This window comes from Scyliorhinus canicula, chromosome 13 (assembly GCF_902713615.1).
Source record: "Scyliorhinus canicula chromosome 13, sScyCan1.1, whole genome shotgun sequence".
In the NCBI taxonomy this organism is placed as follows: domain Eukaryota; kingdom Metazoa; phylum Chordata; class Chondrichthyes; order Carcharhiniformes; family Scyliorhinidae; genus Scyliorhinus; species Scyliorhinus canicula.
In genome coordinates, this window is record NC_052158.1 from 81,741,980 (window position 1) to 81,756,603 (window position 14,624).

General features: G+C 41.2%; 1 protein-coding gene across 6 annotated transcripts in view; it reads right to left on the reverse strand.

Annotated features, from left to right (window-relative positions):
• gigyf2 (GRB10 interacting GYF protein 2) overlaps positions 1 to 14,624 on the reverse strand; it is a 230,498-nt gene that overhangs the window by 106,857 nt on the left and 109,017 nt on the right. For all 6 annotated transcript variants that reach the window (XM_038816236.1, XM_038816241.1, XM_038816239.1 and 3 more), the window contains 4 exons: positions 7,559 to 7,758; positions 4,323 to 4,467; positions 2,639 to 2,803; positions 494 to 657 (listed from right to left, as the gene is read on the reverse strand). In XM_038816236.1, the coding sequence (XP_038672164.1) occupies positions 494 to 657; positions 2,639 to 2,803; positions 4,323 to 4,467; positions 7,559 to 7,758 (674 nt within the window). The remainder of the gene's footprint in view (positions 1 to 493; positions 658 to 2,638; positions 2,804 to 4,322; positions 4,468 to 7,558; positions 7,759 to 14,624) is intronic.

A 14,624-nucleotide genomic window follows, 5' to 3' on the forward strand; every position in this document is an offset into this window, starting at 1 on the left:
GAAATTTTATTCATTATATAAAATGGTGACTTTTACAAAGGAGGGTTCAGTTCAAACTCCTAAACAGGCATGCCTTTACCTGTTCAGATCTTGACTGTTTTCACTACATTTTATCAAAAGCACTCATGTACCTATACAGTTCTGATGAAATGCTGCTAGACCTTCTGAGCATTTCCAGTTTTTGTCTCGCATGCACCATTTGGTTTTTCACTTTCAGCAGTTCACTTTTAACTGTCAAGCCAATCACGTATTTCATGGTAGAGCTTTTTTTGAAGTTAAAAGGTGGCAACACAAGGGATAACATCGATAATGGCTTAATATATAAATATTATACATTTCTATCATTCCCTATTTGTACTGAGGACCCAGTGAATTTTGCGCATTCATGACATGGGATCTACAAGAGAGAATTTATTCAATTTTGGACAAAGATTTTGATGTATGATTACAGGAGGAGAGAGTAATTTCACAATTAACTGTTCCCACTACATACCTGTTCAAGATGTTTTAGCCCTTCATCATCATCATTATCCTGAGGTATGCTCCGCTTTGGAATTGTCGATGAGGGTGACACTGCAGTTGTAGCAGCAGCAGCAGTAGTGCTGCTAATAGACGGAACTGAAGAGTTTTGATGAGAAGAGGCTGAGGTATCTGCCACTGGAACACAAAAGCAGCCAGCTTATATATGGATTATCCTTGCCAAATATAACTAAATTCAAAGAAGAGCATTTCATTTCTTGGTAAATTAAAAATGTTCAAAATTTAAGATAACAAAATGTCCCAAAGCTGATTACAATTACAATATTTGTTTAACTTTCAAAGTTATGTATCTATGAAATCTGTTGGGAGATAAATATAAGACTTAACTGGAAATATCTCATTCTTCAAGCAGATAGCCGTATACCAAATTAAAGTATGACATGCACACTATCAATTCATTATACAGACAGGAGGGGGTTTAATTTTAAACAGCCCAGATTTCACCCTCACCATACATCTGTAAGCCGAAGGTATTTCTTGTTTTTGATTTCCCCCAACCCTTCAGTCTTGGAGTGATCCAATCCTCAAGATAGTGATAATTATCATCTCAGCAAGAGTGATATCCTGTGAGTAATGTCCCAGACCGGTTTATGGATTTTCACCTTCCGGGAATATACAAAGAATAGGATAAAAGCCAACTGAAAAACTTGGGTCAGGGTTGACTAGTACTGGTTGTGTCAGCATGTGACAGTTGACACAGGAGGAAAGATGCAGCAGACCCGTGCAAAAGATTCCCAGGTACCGGCAAGCTAACTAAAAGGAATCAGGGCAGCTTTCTCAGCCAAACTGCAGAACACTCAAATCTCAAAAAATGGCGGTAACGTTCCGCCATCTACTTTTCACGGACAAGTCAAAGACTGATTTGTATATATTTATTTACTTATGGACTCTATTCTCAGTTCTAATCTGTGTGAATGTATATGCACATGCATCATTTTTCTCTCATTTAGTAGCTAATAAACTCACTCTAACCCAATAAAGCCTGGTTAATAAATATATTGGGCTGGGAAAAGGTGGCAGCCAGGGAAGGGATCCTTTTTAAATTAAGCATGTTGCAACCAACCAACAGGGTTGAATTTAAAAAAAGTGAGCTAGTTCATTCCACCTCACCAGGGATAAGATGTTTGGGAAACATTGCCTGGGGACCTGTCATAACAAGATAAATATATTTTATTTCACGTCTTCTTGTCATGACATCAAATAACTGGCAGACTGGTCAACTGCTATGAATTACTTTCCATATAGTCATGGTTATTACAAAACAGCATTTGCCAATAATTTTAGTTCTCCTGTATTAGATTGTATACAATTCATATTTTGAAAAAAGTCAGACTCCCCATTTGCAGATAAAAAAAAAAGAACTTCAATAAGAAACAAATATTTGGTTTATATTTAACCATGATAGAATGCAAAAAGATCTAGGACAATGGAGTGTGAAATTGGTAGAATCAAACCCACAAACAATGCTGTTATGAACATTGTACAAAATGGAGAAAGTAAATGAAAAAGTATGGTACGTGCAAGCGGCAGAATTAAAAAGGTTGTTTTTTTGTTTATCACTAATAAAACAGGGTACAAAACAACATCAAGTTAAAATTAACATGACCCCAGTTGTAATTTGGAATTGTCGAGAATCTTGAACAATCTTAGCTCCAAATTGTTTTATAATTTTGAATGTCAAACTCTGAAAGCTGTTAATCCAAAGTCTGGCAGGTTTGTAACTAAAAAATGCATTATCAATAGCATTAACGATTTTTTTTTTTAAACCTAGTTTTTTTATATCCCAGATTTGTTACCCATTCATATACAGGTTTATGATAGCTGGCTCAAAAAGAAGTTCAGTGGACGTTTCCTTCCTGATAGGACAAGTCTCCATTATAATACTTTTATGCCAGGTGATTAATAGCTTTTAAAATAAGGGATGGGCTCTCACATATTGTCAAATGAGATGGAGAAAAAAGGCAATAATTTCAAATACATTTTCTTATCATAGTGCTGTCTCATTAAAAGTCAAAATACCAGGATGAACGCCATGCTTTCCATAAGTTCTAATGCTTCAAAAGCTTTCATCAGTTATGTATTTTAAATAAATTCATACCTTCCCTGGCAGATCTTTGTTGTGCATCCTCAGTTTTGTCAGTTTTTTCTAACACGCTTTCTTCCTTTTTAGGCGGGCTGGGAACCATTGGCACCTGAGGCTCTGAAGGAGGCGGCAATGAATTTGTACAGGAAACATCTTTGGATTCTTCGGTTTTATTTTTTTCTATAATATGGTAAATACTGATCAATGCACAACAAGTAATAGGCAATGTTAAATCATTTCTAAATTCAGCAAATAATTAAAACAAATATTCAGGGTTTTTCTTCCCCTTCCAGCTTCCTGTTCCATGTACTTTTAAGATTATTTATTTAAGGTCTGCTTAATATAGCCTTTTGCTTTGGAAAGTGCATTAGTCCAAGCAAGATGAACAGGCTTTCATATTTTAGTCTTTCACTAGGGAAGTGGAACAAAGTACATAGTCAGAAGCCTCCAAATTGCATCACAATTTGAGATCAATTCATCATAGATTCTCTGAATGAATCAGAAAAATTATTTAACGGCTTGCATGGGCAAGGTCTGTGTAATCTGTACCAAGTTAATTTATATTAGGCAGGGATTCACACAAATTGGCGTCTGTACCCCAGAGACCTGCACTTGAAGCATGCACATGTGAATGTTGCCTTGGTTGCCATGCAAAGATTTTGTGCTAAACTATCCCATCAAGAATTCAATGTCTTTGGGAGAGTGGTTCAAAGAAAGCAATAAGCATAACAGGGAAATTTGTCAAATAAGCAGGTTAAACTGAAAAACAAACTTGGGTAACAGAGAATAAGCCACGTCCTTCCTACCACTCTACGCTTGAAGACAGAGTTCCCTTAGTTATGCCTATCAACAAAAACAAAAAATTGATAAACTTGCAAAATGTGGATATGAATGGCAAATTAATTTCAACACTTAGGAATTTTAGTGAAAAATAGGAATCTCAATGGTTTGCAGGAACAAGAAGATCTCAGTACAAATAAATTCGCCAAGTAGCAAGGCAAATTAGCAAGACCATTGACAATGCTGAACAACCATGAGGATTTATTTTCAGAGATAGAGATGAAAAAGACAGGCTAAACTTGATTCGAACTTAGACTGCACTTAATTGTACATTGTGCTCTATTATAGAAAGAACATAGAAGCACTGGAAAGGGTACAACAAAGATATACAGGGATGGTAACAGATATGCAAAGCTATACCAGAAAATAATGAACGGGCTGGATCTCTCTTCTCTTGAAATAAGGCGGCAGAGGGGGTAACCTAAAATGTGTTTAAAAGTATGAAAAAGTTTGAGCATGTTGGTACGATGGTTGCACTTGTGCAGAAAAGCAAAACTCGAGTCCACTCTATAAGATAGTCACCAATAAATCACATTGGAAAATCAGAAGAAACTTCATTATCCAGAGTTGCGAGAACGTGAAACTAGTTTCTCTAGGGAAAAATTGAGGCACCTACAGGCACATTTGAGGCATGCCTATATAGACATGAGGGAGAACTGAATATTCAGATCTTACTGATAAAGATAAGGAGAACATTAAAATGGAGAATAAATGCTGGGGTGGACTGGTTTGGCCAAATGGCCTGGTTCTACACTGTGTATACTATACAATTATGTCTGACAAATCATGGCGCTCAAAAGTGAAAAATTTACAATTAGAAGTTGAAATTATTTTTGGATGAAGAATGACTGATAAAAACCTTCAACAGCCTCTTTCTTGGTTTTCTTATCAGGCTCCTTGGCTTCTTCTTTCTCACTGTCCTCTGAATTTGATCTCTCCTCTCCATCCTCCATTTGTTTAAAATCCAATTCCTGTTCCTCTGGAATAGGCTCCTTAGGGGTTTTCTGTAAACGGCACCAAAAAATGAATAAGCGTCAGATGTATGGCTAAGTACGTTCCTTAACAGTGAATTGCTTTTTAACACTGGGACAAGATATTTACATTTTTGACAGAATTATGTTCTGCAAAGATTCAAAAATGCAGAATATTATACAGTTCCTCTGACATGCATATTTCCCCTTTAGGTGGCAGCCTGGCTCAGTGCTAGAAGAATGCTTTCAAAGGGAGAGAGTTGGGGGTTCAATTCCCTGTCTAGAGTTTGCCACATAATTTAGGCTGACAGTTGAGCAGAGTCACTTTTTGAATGAGGTGTTAAGCCGACCTCCTGTGCATTCCTTCAGGTGGATAAAAGATCCTATGCACAGCTAAAAGAAAAATAGGAGGTCTCCCAACCAACTCAAATCGCTCGATCAACAGCTTGTTGTAAAGATCGAACTGGTTCACAAATGTCATTGAGGAAACAAAACCAGTCATCCTTACCCAATTTGGTCCATAAGCAACTTCAGTCACACACACCTTGGTGGCTGATCTTCCCTCTGAAATTGCCTAGCAAACTCTTCACATTCAAACTGCTGTTATGATCCCAACTGATGTTACTGCTGGACAGTCAGGACCCAGAATGGAGACCTGGCTCGATAGACTACAACTTTAATGTTTTTTTGAAGAGACATGGATGAACAGAGTCACAGGACTGACGGTTAGCTTTCAACGAAAGAATAAATAATTTATTAAAACGCTATGCATCAGCTAATAAAGGCAGTATACCATATGCCTTCTTACCCGCTCTATCCAACTGCTCTGCCACCTTAAGGGACTGCGGTTACATTCACACCAAGGGCCCTCTGATCCTCTATGCTTCCCAGGGTCCTGCCATTTATCATGTGTTCCCTTGACTTGTCCAAGTGCATCACCTCACAAATTTGAATTCCATTTGCCATTCATCAGCCCGCCTATATCCTCCTGTAATCAAAGGCTATCCTCCTCACTAATTAGCATCCAACCAATTTTCATATCATCCGTGCACTTCCTGATGTTGCTCGATATGCTTTTACTTAATTGCTCTGTTTTAATAACCTTTGCTCTAGAGTCGCCAGGTATCTTTCTGATACCACCACGAGGTTCAAAGCAAAGTGCTGATCAATAACTCAATACACCAGTTAGTAAGTTTCAAACCAAAACACATTTATTATACACACAGTCAATCACTACTCATGCATAAACTATACTTACTAAACTATCACTGCTACCAAAGGCCTATACTTAGCTTTCGAATGGCCCACCAGGTCAGAGGAACAATGGCCTTTGTCCGGTTCTGAATCTGCTGGCTTTAAGCTGGTATGGAATAGTAACTAGGAGCATCTATCTTGTAGCGTGCGTTGACTTGAGACTTACTTGGTTGATGCAGCTGCTAGGCAGGTCTCTCCCCGCTGAGAGTCACGGTCAAGAGTTCTTTGAGAGCTGCCAAGAGAGCGAACTGAACTTGGGGACTCCACTTTATAGTCCCCAGGGATTTCGCGCCCTTTTGGGCGGACCCCGGACTTGGTCCCAATTAATTGGATCATGTCCCAATTGTTTTTATCAATTTCTCCAATACTAGAGTTGTTCCCTGATCGTTGGGAGGGTCCTCTGTGTCCGTTGGCCTTCCTTTGTCTAGCTCCCGCTGGCGCCGGGGAGTCTGGTTTGGTCCCGATTGATTCAATGTTTCTGATTGTTTCTGGGGATCGCTCATTAGTATGTAGATGGCTATTAGTTTCAGTTCTGCCTGGGTTCTACAAATCTTAATACACAGGAAACCTTGCACCTGCTTGTTTCCCTGTAGCTGGCCAATTTTCCCTGTACTCTTTGCGGGCATCCATTTTGGAATTGGGACGTGGCCACCCCAAGTGGCTACACTGAACAACCCTCCTACATTCATATCACAATCATTTGTATAAACTTCAAACAGCAAGGGCCCCAACACTGATCCTTGCGAGACACAAGCTTGTCATGATGCAGCCATCCCCACAATGAATAAAAATTAAAGTAGCCAGGACCGCACAATTTGAAATTTCGGGTATAATCAATGGAAAATCATTTCTGCTGCATTTACGTGACTGAGAAGATTTGGTGGGGGTGTGGTCGGCAGGGGATTTGGTAGGCGGACATGTGGTGAAGGAGCAATAACTCAGAAAGATTCACAAACTGTATCTTTCACTGCACTGTCTCAGTGGCAGCGTTGCAACAATAATCAGAAGACTGTGGGTTCAAGCCCCATTCAATTTAAGAACCTAATCTTGAATGACACCTCAGTGTAGTGTTAAGTGTTGTGCGCCCAAAGGCCTGTCTTCTCATTCAAGCAGATGTAAAAAATCCTGTGGCACCTTTCAAGAACAGTATTCTGCTGCCCTAGCAAAGGTTTACGTTCAATCAGTGTAGTTAAAAGCAGATTATTCAGTGGTTTAATCTTGTGGCATTTTCATTGACTTTGTTTTGCACAAAATGGTTATTAAATTTCCCTATATTAAACTGTAACTACAGATCACAAGTACTGAATCGACTGTGAAGTACTTTAACAGACCGAGATCAGGAAAAGCATCACATAAAAGATTATTACATTCTATACCATAAACACACATTTAAAGCCATTAGTAATTCTGCAGTATTTGAACAAGTCAGTGTAAAAAAGATGTTCAGCCTGTGTCACAGACACTCCCAATCGGTAATGGCATGTTAACATCATTCACACCTTTTTTTTTTAAGAAAGGCAACTTTGACCAGACAATATCCCTCAGCTCCAGACTCAACAATCTTAACGCAACGCATAATATACTTTGTTTTTGCAACAAGTACTTTCATTGATCCTTCTGAATTTCCACCAAATCAAAGCATTTAACGATGCAAGTTTACCCAAGACTATTTTCAACTTCGTTTATGTGGGATTTGGATTCAGTGTTGAGATCAAGTGTGCCAATCACTACTGCTTCAGATAGAAGCCAACACCAATGTCAATACTAAATGTAGATTTGCAAACAAGTGGCTTGAATAAAGTTATCTTTAACTCCCTCACAAAAGATTTACACAAATTAAGGGAGATCTAAGAAATTAGAATTACCCAACCTTCAAGGACATAAATGCTCCAGAAGAGTCAAACGTTCCCATCTCCTCCTCTGCATCCTCTAGACACCATTCTGGCAAGCTGTCCTTTTCATCATCCATGCTGCCGCTACCAGAGCGCACACGTCTGTAACCTCGTTCATCATCTCTATCTCGGTAATCAAAATCAAACCGTCTTTTGCGCTCTGTAGCTTCTCTCCAACCTGTAGAAGGCAACCCACATTAAAAAGTTCAGAAAAAGTTTGAACACGGAAGTAATGATCAAATCATGTAAATTGCTCAACAGCAACATTATTAATATTAAGGGGTGTTAAACACAGTCCAAAAAAGTCTCAGGTCCAATGCATTTTATATGCCCAATTTGTTGATTTGCAATGGCAACAATCAGCCTTAGTATAACAACAGGAAGTGTGCCAGAGACCTAAATAAACACAAGAACATATGAGGCAGCAACCAGACAGACCAGAATGAAGATTCAGACTGGAGAAATCTTGAACCTGAAAGCGAACACACTTTCCACATTGTGAATGTGACACAATGTGTGGACAAAGTGCCACATTTGAAGGTTTTTGCTAGTATCGGCATCATATAAAAGTAGCAAACAGTCAATGGCAAAGTCAACATGGCTGAGTGTGAATAACTTCCTGAAGGATATGTATCTAGACCGTTGGAGTCATTCATACAACCTATGACAGCTAAACTAACTGCATAAAATGAGACTTCCATTCATTGGATTGGTATGTTGACACTGAAGTTAAGCTACAGCAAGTCCGTATAGAAACCGCAAGTATTCTTCCTGGTGGACAAAAGCAGAGCAGCAGTAGCAAGGTTAACAGCATGCTCGGAACTGAAAATTGTGACCGTACCCAAGACCACCAAATGCCCTGCCAGATTCAACAGTACAGCAAATGTCAGTGGTGATTCTGTACTACACCTCAAAAAATGCAATCCCGATCAACCCTCCCAGAAAATGCAGTGCGCATGTATAGAAGAATAAGAGTGAGCTGAATCACATGCAGTGTAATGGCATTATCTGTTAGCACACTGCTGGTGCAGCTCCATCATATGCATACTGAAAAATTATGGTTCAAAGTATAAATAGACCCAAGATGTTGAATTCTCACTCTAAAGAGATACCCACAAGGTCCCAACATTAGAGGAACTGAATCCAAAATTTACAGGAGTTAAGTTTTTCTCCAAATTTGAAAGCCAAATAAGGATATTGGTCGGTTCATTTGTCAGGGGAATCTTAAGAAATATCAGCTTTCAGGACACCATCTGGAAGATACTGCTCCCAAAGAATACCTTTTAGTTTTTCCAACAGTCAGGATCTGTTTCAGCAGTACGTGGATAGAACTGCAGAATGTTTCTGGATGTGTATGCATTGCCGATGACCTTGTGGTAATGGACAAAGCCAAAGAAGAGCATAACCACGGTTTATACCCACTAATAGCAGCAGCTTGCTGTGAAGGACTCGACTTCAACAGCAAGAAATGCCAGGTTAATGTGGATCAGATTAATTGCTTTGGCTCTAATTATTAGAGTACTGGGATCTGTTCTGACCTAGGCAAAATCAAAGATGTGTGACATACGTCTACTCCTCAAAACAGAGGACAACTTAATGAGGTGCCTCAGATTCTTCAACTTCTTACCGCCATACATACCCAACTTCAAGCGCTGTTAAGGGATCCCCATCAATAAATGTTTGAGTCACTTGAACATGCTTTGTCAGAAGAAACCCATGTTCTACACTACTACGCCCCAAAAAAGGAGATAGTCTTTAGAGGTCGACGCCTTACAGGTCGACGCATCTCAAAAAGGATTAGATGTGTGCACTGTGCAATATGGAAAACCATATTTGGAGCTTTTTGCTCCAAACGTGCATTCCAATAATTCGAACAGATCATGGTATATGGCATCATTAGATTGCATATTACCTATTTGAAAAACAATTAATTGTGTAAGCCAACCACAAACCACAGGCGATGATTTGGCACAAGTCACTGATGAGTACACTACCTGACTGCAGAGTCTTCCAATAAAAATACAGGAAGATGACCTTCAAACCGGGTAACAAATTATTACTTCACTCTGTGCAGGTTACCAAATCCAAAATAAACCATAGATGTTTTGCTAGACCTACAAGTAGATAATGTAGAGATTAAAGTAGAGGATGTACTCCATGTCAATCTGATCAGTTTTGGTCAACACAAATGGAAATAACAAATGATCGATCATTGTAGAGAGCCAGATTCTCCAAGATGTTTTTGCCTGTACAGGGAAGAATGAGTCTGTACAGAGATGAATGAGATATTTCAAGAGGCGTGATTTTCAAAGAAATGCCCGAGTTCTTCACTGGAAGATATTGTCAGTTACACCAGGGGCATAAAGAGAATAAAGCACCAGGCAAAGTAAGTTGTGTATTGGTCAGAGATCAACAATATTGAGAAGGGAGGCAGTGGCGTAGTGGTATTGTCACTGGACCCAGGTTCAAATCCCACCACTGCAGATGGTGAAATTTGAATTCAATAAAAGTCTGGAATTAAAAGTCTAATGATGACCATGAAATCATTGTCGATTATCGTAAAAACCCATCTGGTTCACGAATGTCCTTCATGGAAGGAAATCTGCTGTCCTTACCTAGTCTGGCCTACATGCGACTCCAGACCCACAGCAATTTGGTTGATTAAGGATGAGCAATAAATGCGAGCACAGCCTGCGACGCCCACGTCCCATGAACAAATATTTTTTTAAAAGAGACCGAGGACGTGTGAAACATGCCAGAAGCACCAACCACAACAACTTAACAAGCCACTACTACCCCCACACAAGGTTCCATCAGACCCTTGGCTCCAACTTGCAACAAATCTATTCACTAACAACTTTCTCCTCATTATTAATTACATTTCACAGTTTCCAATCATCAGACAACTGAAGGATATCTCAAAAGTGTCCATCGTTGATACAATCAGCACAATATTCAGTCTGTTTGGTATGCCTAAAGAGATGTCAGACAATGGGCCTCAACATAATGGCATACCTTTGAGGGTTGGGCACTAAATGGGGCATAAATCATGTTACAGTCTCACAATGCTATATCAGATCCAACAAATGATTTGACTATTAAGGCAACAATCATGAATTGAAGAGAAAAAAATCTCCATATTGACACGTTACACTTGAGGGTGATACCTTTTAGACATGGATTTATCAATACCAGCAGAAATCCTGTTTGGGAGGTAGGTAAGGACAACATTGCCAAATCCACAGAAGAAACTTCTTGAAAAACAAGGACGAAAGAAGATACCACACAACCAACACACAGATGCAGAATTATCTAGTTTGTATGCAAGGTTTGGGTCATACTTCCTAGCATGGTACCTGGTTGCCTCTATAAGTACCTAAAGGATGTAGTGAGCCTAGGTTTGATGGGGCACAACACTGAACAGGGAAACTTCAAGGAGAAACAGAAGGCAGCTGAGGAAACTGCCAGGTGTATAACACCTAACAATCCAATCGTGCCTTGAACACATCCAAAGATGAACTCAAAAAGTGAAATAGTTTTCTTGTGGTCTTCCACATGCACCATTCCAATAATACACAGGATGACAATGCACCCATGAGTCCAGAAAACCCAAGTAATAATTTTCAGATCTCAGGAAGTTTATACCGCACAGGGGAATGAGGCAAAGGAGCCAGTTATCCCTGCTCCTGTTCGCACTGGCAATCACCCTTAGATTGGCTGAGTGGTGGTCCGGCATTCGGAGAAAAGACAGAGAGCAGAGTTTCATTCCATGCAAGTGACCTGCTCCTCTACGTGTCGAACCCCCTGGGAAAGATAACAGAATTCCTTAAGAGAATTTGGCACTTTCTCAGGTTATAAACTCAACCTGGGGAACCTCTCCAGCCTGGTGGAACATAGAACATTACAGCGTAGTACGGGCCCTTCGGCCCTCGATGTTGTGCCGACCTGTGAAGCCACTCTAAAGCCCATCTACACTATTCCCTTATCGTCCATATGTTTATGCAATGGCGATTTAAATGCTCTTAATGTTGGCGAGTCCACTACTGTTGCAGGCAGGGCATTCCACACCCTTACTACTCTCTGAGTAAAGAACCTACCTCTGACATCTGTCCTATATCTATCTCCCCTCAATTTAAAGCTATGGTGGTGCTACTGATTACACATTAACCCCTTGTGTACATGCACATATAGAGAAGAGGAACCTACAATGGTACAGGTAATTTAAATGAACATATGTTGTCATCTTTGGGTGGGAGGGGGGTATATTACGCTATCACTGAAAGAATAAGCAAATGAAGTGCATGTACATATGCCATGGAACCAGAATGTATAACAGCACGTGACCAGCAGTCTGATCGAGTGAGTATGGCTGTTGTTGTATTGGCAATTGTTGAATTCATAGAGCACATCTGTCAGTTGAGCCATCTGGTAATTTTCATATATTAGTAGTAGCCTGCAAAGAAATTGAATCTATTTATAGTGAGATCGGTAGAGTTTTCAAAAAGAAGCCAGGAACACACTAACCAGCCCCTTTTGCACTCACTCCTTTGCATGGCATTGCACCGTACAAAACTCGAACCCTCCCCACCCACCTGTCTCAAAGATTCAAATATGGCAGAATTGCAGTTTGAAGGAAGGCTCAATTCAGAAGCTAGAAATGGACCTGACTCGCATTTCCCAGCCGGAGGTGAAAAACTGGGTCAGTGAGTAAAAACCAAGCGTAGTATTCAAGTTAAGCAGGGTTTGAGTGTGGAGGCATAAAGGAACTAAGGTTGCAGAGGGCAATGGAAGCACAGAGTGGGCCATGAGGTGAGGCTGTGAAGAAAAGGTGGCGTAAGCATCTTAGATATGAGGGGGTGGAGGTGATTGGGTGAGGAGTGAAGTGACCAGAAAAGATCCTCAGCGGGAAGGAAAGGGAAAAGAGACAGGAGGGGTTCTGCAGACCTGCAAAGGGACACTAAAATAACCTGTGCTTAGCTACCTAGTGCTGCTGCAAATGATTCAACCAAAGGCTATGAATTTCTTAGCTGGGAAAGCTAAAATAACACACCATTTCCTGCAGCTGAGCTGATGTTCATTCAACCTTGCTGCCAATTCACCCATTTCCTTTGGTTTACTGAAAGTTGCACCATCCCTGCTTGGCAAGTGAGTCAATGCTTCTATAGCTTCACAGCCAAGCGACCAAAGTCTCAATAAGTTGCACGCGTTCACAGGTAGAACAGGTAAAAATAGACTTTTATCCATGGGAAGGCATGCAAATAGAGGCCCAGTATGACCTAGATTCCAGATAATGAACTTGTGCTACAGCAAAGGGATTGATTTAGATCCATCAATTGTTAATGGCATGCAGATTAAACTGCTAGTTAAACTCTACAGGACATCACTGAACTTTCCTCAGTTCCGCTGCAGTTAATATGCAATGTGGCATCACAGCATCTACAGGTGCATTTCCAATTAGTGCTGAGACTCTCCGTGGTACCTTACATTGCTAACCCGGAGCCACAATGTTGGCAATAAAACTAAACATCAAATCCTGTGTACAGAAATCTAATGGAACTGTAGCCATCTGGGATGGCCACTTCCATAATACAAAATGGATGATCGCAATGACTGTAGGGAAATATGGACAATGTTACGAAAGCAAGCAGGCAGAGAGCCTGTATGCATGTTGAGAAGGTAACTCCCAGACGAGACTGAAACATATTGATGGCCTATCTCTGGGAACAAAGGAAAGACACTCAAGCAACCAATCTAGCTCCAGACACCCCGGCGCCAGTTCCCCAAACCGAAAGCGTAAACAAAGCAAGGCAAACGGCCACCTAGGACATGCCCAGCCATCAGGGCACCCACTCCTTTATTGGTCTAGATCAATACGAGTGATCAACATACGGCCCAATTAATTGGGGCCAAATTCAAGGCCCGCCCAAAAGTGCGCGAAGCCCCTTCGGGTACAAGAAGAAACCCCCAAGAGAGAATCGCTCTCTTGGACTCGGCTCTCGAAGCAGATAGACCCACCCACCAGCTGCACCAGAAGCAAGTAAGTCCAAGGTCAACGCTCGCTTTCAGACGGACGACCTTAGCTGTTCTCCTGTTACCTCTTCGAACCCAACAGCCTCAGATCCGAACAACAGCCATTGTTCCTCTGACGGAGTTGGCACCCCAAGTTAAGTGTAGGGGTTAGTGTTAGAGATAGTTTAGTTTGGGGTATTTTGTGCATGAGTAGATATTACTGTGTGTGTAAATAAATAGTATCGACTTTGAACTAGCTAACTGGTGCATCGTGTGCGATGTGGGAGCTCAGGGACACGTCCACTGTCCCTGGCTCCTTCACGTGCAAGAAGTGTGTTCAGTTGCAACTCTTGTTAGACCACTTGACGGCTCTGGAGCTGCGGATGGACTCACTTTGGAGCATCCGCGATGCTGAGGAGGTCGTGGATAGCACGTTTAGCGAGTTGGTCACACCGCAAGTGAAGGTTACTGAGGGAGATAGAAAATGGGTGACCAAAAGAAAGAGCAAGAGTAGGAAGGCAGTGCAGATGTCCCCTGCGGTCATCTCCCTGCAAAACAGATATACCGCTTTGGATACTGTTGAAGGAGATGGCTCACCAGGGAAAGGCAGCAGCAGCCAGGTTCATGGCACCGTGGCTGGCTCTGCTGCACAGCAGGGCAGGAAGAAAAATGGCAGGGCTATAGTGATAGGGGACTCGATCGTAAGGGGAATAGACAGGTGGTTCTGTGGATGCAATCGAGACTCCAGGATGGTATGTTGCCTCCCTGGTGCAAGGGTCAAGGATGTCTCGGAGCGGCTGCAGGACATTCTTGGGGGGGAGGGTGAACAGCCAGCTGTCGTGGTGCACATAGGCACCAACGATATAGGTAAAAAACGGGATGAGGTCCTACAAGCGGAATTCAGGGAGTTAGGAGTTAAACTAAAAAGTAGGACCTCAAAGGTAGTAATCTCAGGATTGCTACCAGTGCCACGAGCTAGTCAGAGTAGGAATGTCAGGATAGATAGGATGAATGCGTGGCTCGAGAGATGGTGCA